The sequence below is a fragment of the Otolemur garnettii genome, unplaced genomic scaffold (assembly GCF_000181295.1).
Source record: "Otolemur garnettii isolate 467f Iridium unplaced genomic scaffold, OtoGar3 scaffold00140, whole genome shotgun sequence".
NCBI lineage: Eukaryota > Metazoa > Chordata > Mammalia > Primates > Galagidae > Otolemur > Otolemur garnettii.
The window spans coordinates 2,209,731-2,217,014 of NW_003852535.1; the positions used below are offsets into that span (position 1 = coordinate 2,209,731).

A 7,284-nucleotide genomic window follows, 5' to 3' on the forward strand; every position below is an offset into this window, starting at 1 on the left:
TTTTTTTTTTTTAAAGACAGAGCCTCAAGCTATCACCCTAGGTAGAGCGCTGTGGCATCACAGCTCACAGCAACCTCCCACTCCTGGGCTTAAGCGATTCTCTTGCCTCAGCCTCTCAAGTAGCTAGGTCTACAGGCGCACCCCACAAAACCCAGCTATTTTTTGGTTGTAGTTGTCATTGTTGTTTGGCAGGCACCAGCCAGATTCAAACCCACCAGCTCTGGTGTATGTGGTTGGCACCTTACCTGCTTGAGCTACAGGCACTGAGCCATGATCTCTTGATTTCAAGGTCAGGATACCTCCTCTTGAACATCCCTTTGCAGAGATGGCCTAATATTTCTCATGACAAGAGGGGCTTTGCTTCCAGGAAGTCATTTTCTCTGAGAAAGGCCCAGAGCTCCTGTTCAGAGAGCTGGGTTGATCCCATCTGCTTTCCCAGTGCTGCAGGGAGCCACCTCTCCCAGTCCCCTACAGACTTGGCCTGATGGAGAGCTCATTCTCATATCTCTGGATATGTAAACATTGGGTGGAGGGGGACAACAAAAGGAGAGGATTTAGATGGAGGGGCCTGGGGACTCGGAGGCCCAGCTTAGCTAAGAGTCTATTTCCCACTGCCACCAAACCAGGTTAAGGAGGTCAGCATGGCCCACTGTATTGGAGCCACATGGACTAGACTGGGCAGCATTGCCCACTCTTCCCCTTACTAGCTGAATGACCTTGACCTTGGCAAAATAACATCTTTGAGGTTTAACTTGGGCTTCTATAAAGGGCAGCAATGACCCTCACTGTGCTGGGTCTGGGAGCATTTAAATGAGAAACTGTGCATGACAGGCAGAAACCGAGGGTCTTGTGGTTGCCAGATCTAAATACTTGGGCTTGATGGTTGTAATTCCCAGCTTTCCTCTGGGTGGTTGATGTTGGCCTCACCCTCCCTTCTCCCTCCATCTGGAATTGGGCGGGTACATCTGGCTCTGAGTGAGGCAGCTGTCAGGGACGCCCCATTTGGTTTGCTGCAGAAACACTCAGGCTGTCCTGGCACTCCTGTTAGAAGGGGTGGGGGTGAGGGGTGCAGGAGTACCTGGCTTGGACTCTGGGAAAATTCCACCAGTCAGTCCCACTCTCCATGAGTAAAAGGGAAGAAAAAGCCATGAATGATGCTAGGGGTTCTTACCTGACAAGAGACAGACTGGATGTTTGTCAGCATGCCCCCAGCCTGGCATAGTGGACACAGGCTGAATGAGTGATGGGGTTCCAAGACCTTGGGGAGCCCATGCTTCCCCACCCTCCCCCTAGCTCCTTCCAGGCTTAACTGGAATTCCACCACCATGGAGTCACCCTTTGTTTACTGTTAAGCTGCAGGTGCTCTGGGAGGATAAGATGTCCGGTCTCTGTGGCTCAGCTGACTGACCTGCGGTGTCCGGTCCTGGGGTGGGGCTTCCTGAGCAAGGGCCTGGGCTGGGATGGGGGGAGGCAGTGGGATTCTGCTGCTGCTGCATCCTCCTTCCTCCTTCCTGTGCCCTCTCATCAGCCCCCATGTTCTCACCCTCCTCCCCAGGATGAAGAATGGGGCAGAGGAAGGCAGTAGCCTTCTTTGCTTAGCCCCTCGCCAGCCTGGGGAGGACAGTGGGTTCACCTGGCTTGAGTCTTGGCCCTGCTCTTAATCAATGAGTGACCTCGGAGCAGTTTGTTTCTTTCTTTTGTTTAGTTTTTTTTCTATTTATTTTTTGAGACAGCATCTCAAGCTGTCACCCTGGGTAGAGTGCCGTTGCATCACAGCTCACAGCAACCTCAAACTCTCAGGCTTAAGCAATTCTCTGATCTTAGCCTCTCAAGTAGCTGGGACTACAGGTGCCTGCCACAACACCCAGCTATTTTTTGGTTGTAGTTGTCATTGTTGTTTGGCAGGCCAGGGCTGGATTCCAACCCACCAGCTCCAGTGTATGTAGCTGGCACCCTAGCTACTTTCTTTTTTAATTAGTTAATTAATCAATTAATTTGTTTTTGAGACAGAGTTTCAAGCTGTTGCCCTGGGTAGAGTGCCGTGGCATCACAGCTCACAGCAACCTCAAACTCTTGGGCATAAGCGATTCTCTTGCCTCAGCCTCCTGAGTAGCTAGGACTACAGGCACCCGCCACAATGCCCAGCTATTTTTTGTCGCAGTTTGGCTGGGGCTGAGTTCAAACCTGCCACCCTCCGTATATGGGGCCAGTGCCCTAGCCACTGAGCCACAGGCACTGCCCTCATTTTTATTTTAATTAAAAGCAAACTTTTAATTTTTTTAGAAACAAGATCTTCTGTCACCCAGGCTGGAGTGCAGTGACCCAAGCTTAGTTCATTGTAACCTCAAACTCTGGGGCTCAAGCAATCCTTCTGCCTCCCAAGTAGCTGGGGCTACAGGTGCACGGATGACACTACGCCCAGCTAATTTATAAATGTTTTGTACAAACAAGGTCTCGCTATTGCCCAGGCTGCTCTCAAACTCCTGGGCTCAAGCAGTCTTCCTGCCTCAGCCTTCCAGAGTGCAGGCAGGAGCCACCGCACAAGCCTTACCATTTATGCTGATTCTACATCCATCTGGGTTCACATGGATGTGCCACCCCAACCTGCTCCATTTCCTTATTTTTTCAAATGAGGATGACAACTCTTCGTAGCATATTTTTCTTTTCTTTATTTTATTTTTTAATATTTTTTCTGAGACAGAGCCTCAAGCTGTCACCCTGGGTAGAGTGCCGTGGCATCACAGCTCACAGCAACCTCCAAATCCTGGGCTCAAGCGAGTCTCCTGCCTCTGCCTCCCAAGTAGTTGGGACTACAGGCGCCTGCCACAACGCCCGGCTATTTTTTGGTTGCAGCCGGCTTTGTTGATTGGCGGGCCCAGGCTGGATTCGAACCTGCCAGCTCAGGTGTATGTGGCTAACGCCTTAGCTGCTTGAGCCACAGGCGCCGAGCCCATAGCATATTTTTCTACATTAAAAATACCTTTTTCCCCCCTACTACATAAATACATGCATAATAATAAATACATGCTTATTACTAAGAATTCAAGTTTATAAAAGCCTGAACAAGAAAGGAAACATCAACCTGCAATTCTACCACTTTGAAATAACCATCATTAACATTTGGGCTACTGGCTTGGCGCCTGTGGCTCAAGTGGCTAAGGCGCCAGCCACATACATCTAAGGTGGCGGGTTCGAATCCAGCCCAGGCCCCCCAAACAACAATGATGGCTGCAACCAAAAAATGGCCAGGCATTGTGGCGGGCGCCTGTGCTCCTAGCTACTTGGGAGGCTGAGGCAGGAGACTCGCTTGAGCCCAGGAGTTGGAGGTTGCTGTGAGCTGTGATGCCACGGCACTCTACCCAGGAGGACAGTTTGAGGCTCTGTCTCAAAAAAAACCCCAAAAAACAAAACATTTGGGCTACTATCCTGTCCTACTTACATACATCATACACATTTATCACGTGATAGTAATGGGACCAAATATTGCAAATGTAAATCTTTTTTTTTTTTTTTGAGACAGAGTCTCACTTTGCTACCCTTGGTAGAGTGCCAAGGCATCATAGCTCACAGCAACCTTAAACTCTTGGGCTCAAGTGATCCTCTTGCCTCAGCCTCCTGAGTCACTGGGACTACAGGTGCCCCTCACAATGCTCCCCTATTTTTAGAGACAGGAGGGTCTCACTCTTGCTCAGGCTGGTCTCAAACTTCTGTACTCAAGCAATCCACCCACCTCCACCTCCCAGAGTGCTGTGATTACAGGTATGAGCCACAGTTCCTGGCCCACAAATCATTTTTACTGAGGATGTCTTTACTCCCCTGTCAATGATCCCACATCCCATCCTTGCCCTGCACCCATATGACTTCCAGATTTCTTCTGTCTTTATATAGGATAGAATCCTCCACAGGCACATGTGCGTATGTATGTATGTAGGTACATATGCACCTATTGGCGGGGAAGGAAAGGTAGGCAATGCTTTCAATAAATGGCATTGTTTATGCTACCCTTTTGCATTTTGCTTCTTTCTCTCTGTAATGTCTTGTGGGAGTCCCCCCAAAATGTCTAATACCTCTAATTCTGAAATGTGTTTGCAAAGAACTCAGAAGAATGCCATGGACAGAGCAGAGACCCCCCAAAATATCTGTACTCCTCACTCCACCTTCTTTAGGTGAGGGAGGAGGGCCTGAAAGTGTATTACAGCAGAGCCCCCTCTCCCCCGCCAAATATCTGTACTCCTCACTCCATCTTCTTTAAGTGAGGGAGGAGGGCCCGAAAGTATATTAGAGGAAGCTTCTGCCCAAAAGGGGCTCCTAACCTGGAGGAGGAGAAAAGGGAAACTGAAGTGACCTCACCTCCAGGAGGGATGTGATTGGCCCAGATGGGAGGTGTCAGCCATTTAGCACACCCTTGTCTGAACACCTGCTGTGTCTAGCCCTATGTCCGGCCTGGGCAGGGAGGGACAGAGGTTACAAGCTCTCTGTCCTTTGTTGAGCAGAGAGTTGTAAAACCCCTGCACAATTTGTCACTTACCAAATCAAGGGGCACAATTGATGGCAATGGTGGGCAGGATAGGGAGTGAGGGGGTGATGAGCTCCATCTTTCCTGGGACCTAGGGAAAGAGGACAGAGCAGGGCTCTGAATATGACTTTGGGCTTGTTACTCAGGTTCCCAGACCTCAGTTTCCCCACATGTAAAGGGAGGGGCTTGGTGCCAGGGATCTGGTCTCTAAGATACAGTGGGTCCATAAGTGAAGACATGCTTCTTACAGCAGTGCTTCCCGCAAAGGAGAGGCATCCCCCCTGGGCTCCCAGGGTTGATGCAGGGGTCCCAGAGATGAGACAGATGCTTTTTTTTCTTTGAGACAGAGCCTCAATCTGTCCCCCTGGGTAGAGTGCTGTGGCATCACAGCTCACAGCAACCTCCAATTCCTGGGCTCAAGTGAGTCTCCTGCCTCAGCCTCCCTCAGCTGGGACCACAGGCGCCCACCACAATGCCCGGCTATTTTTTGGTTGCAGCGTCATTGTTGTTTGGCAGGCTGGGCTGGATTGGAACCCGCCACCTTAGGTGTATGTGGCTGGCGCCTTAGCCACCATAGGCATGGAGCCGAGACAGATGCTTTTGACTTTGTCCTCCAGTTCCTGACTTGTGTGTACCCTTTGTGTTTCAGGTCTTCAGCTCCAGACCAGAGAGAAATTCTTGGAGACAAGATCAAAATACATTGCCACCTATAAAACACCCCCTCTTCTGTGGGGAGAAAGTAATTTTTTTATCTCAACCCTCTGAAGTCATTGATCTTTAGTCTTTGTTTTCTCAATTTCTTGAGCTCACTTTGGTCACACCCACACTCCAGTCTGAGTACTTTGGCAAGTTTTTGGTGTCTGGAAGCCACTGTTTGGAGTGAGAATTTCTGGTTGAAGGTTTTCAGAGAAGGCTGTGATCTCAGCAGGTGACCGGTCTCTGCCCTCTCAGCCAGGTCTGGGTAGTGAGGTCACCATGTCCACCAAGGTGCCCATCTATCTGAAGCGTGGCAGCCGCAAGGGCAAGAAGGAGAAGCTTCGTGACCTGCTGTCCTCAGATATGATCAGCCCGCCGCTGGGGGACTTCCGCCACACCATTCACATCGGCAGTGGTGGTGGCAGCGACATGTTCGGTGACATCTCCTTCCTGCAGGGCAAGTTCCACCTCCTGCCTGGGACAGTAGTCGAGGGGCCTGAGGAGGATGGCACCTTCGACCTGCCCTTCCAGTTCACACGCACTGCCACCATGTGTGGGCGGGAGCTCCCCGATGGCCCATCCCCTCTACTTAAGAACGCCATCTCCCTGCCGGTCATTGGGGGGCCCCAGGCCCTCACCCTGCCCACAGCCCAGGCTCCCCCCAAGCCCCCTCGCCTGCACCTGGAGACCCCTCAGGCCTCCCCACATCCTTCCCCGCAAGAGGCTGGGAGCATGGACATCTGGAGGATTCCAGAGACTGGCTCACACCACAATGGGCTGACCCCAGAGACAGATGCTAAGGATCCCTTCTTGTCTCATGCCAGCTCCCTACTGTCCCTGCACGTGGACCTGGGGCCTTCCATCCTGGATGATGTCCTCCAGATCATGGATCAGGACCTGGACCGCGTGCAGATCCCCACATAGGGTTTGCCCTGACCCACTCGGTGCCCAGGCTGGGTTGATGTTAGGGAGGCACGTTGTAGACACGGCCCTGGCCTAGGAGTCAGGATCCCTAGGTTCCACCTGTGTGGTCACTGGCCAGTATTGTTGTTTTGAGCCTTTGCTTTCCTCCCTCCCATCTTCACCCCAATGAACAGAATGTGCCTCATTGTTGTCTCCTAACAACCCCCAAGGATACATGTGGAAGTCAGCCCAGAGTGCCCTGGGCATCTTGGACCACCTGAAGGCCCCCCACTGACTGCTTCCCTCGGGTCCCTCGGATGAAGGCTCTGCTGAGATGGACTTCCCTTTTCCCTCCCTTCTGCCTCAGCCCCATTCAGTACCCTGATTGGGGGCCACGGAAGAAGCAGGGCACAGCCAGCAGAGGCTGGGGCAGTGGGTAGGCTGTTCCAGACTTTTGGCTTTGTCCTGGACTGGGAGTATGGTGTCAGTGACCAGATGTGTCACACCTTGTCCACTGATCCATCCCTTCCCTACATGGCCAGGGATTCTGGTTGCAATAAAACATGCTGCTGCTGGTGGCCAATCTCCCTATACCCTGTCCCAGATTTCCTCCCAAAGGCAGTCCAGTCTTTGTGAGCTGTGGGCTCACTGAGGGGAGACCCCAGCCCCACAGGACTTTGCAGAGGACAGGCCCTCCACTTGGGAAGATTGTACCTCATCAGTCAATGTGGATGTTCCGACATTGGTTCAGCTGTTTGGCAAAAGCTGGCTGGGCACTGTGCCAGGCCTGGGGCTGAGCTCTGCCCAGGCATCTAGGGTCTGTCAGGGGAGACTCAAGAGTAAGAGAATAACTACAAGGACAGGTGCAAGGGACCAACAGCTTCACAACACTTCTCCAGCTTCAGAGCACTGAGGGAATAGATGGGACAGAGGGCTGGCCCAGGGCTGGAAGGGATCAATGCTTATCAGAGTACTCAGCCCATTGGGTGCTGTTTATTGAGCAATTACAGTGTACTTGACATGGCTCTAGGTGCTGGGATAGAGGCAGGTATGATCTCTGTTCTTTTTTTTTTTTGAGATGGAGCCTCAAGCTATCCCCCTAGGTAGAGTGCCATGGCATCACGCTCACAGCAACCTCCAACTCCTGGGCTCAAGCGAGTCTCCTGCCT

General features: G+C 51.8%; 1 protein-coding gene across 1 annotated transcript in view; it reads left to right on the forward strand.

Annotated features, from left to right (window-relative positions):
• The window catches only part of CDC42EP2 (CDC42 effector protein 2), an 8,245-nt gene extending 1,550 nt beyond the window's left edge, over positions 1-6,695 (forward strand). Inside the window, exon 2 of the mRNA XM_012810662.1 lies at positions 5,166-6,695. Coding sequence (XP_012666116.1) covers positions 5,492-6,136 — 645 coding nt within the window. The 5' untranslated portion in view covers positions 5,166-5,491 and the 3' untranslated portion in view covers positions 6,137-6,695. The remainder of the gene's footprint in view (positions 1-5,165) is intronic.
• The last annotated feature ends 589 nt before the right edge of the window (positions 6,696-7,284 follow it).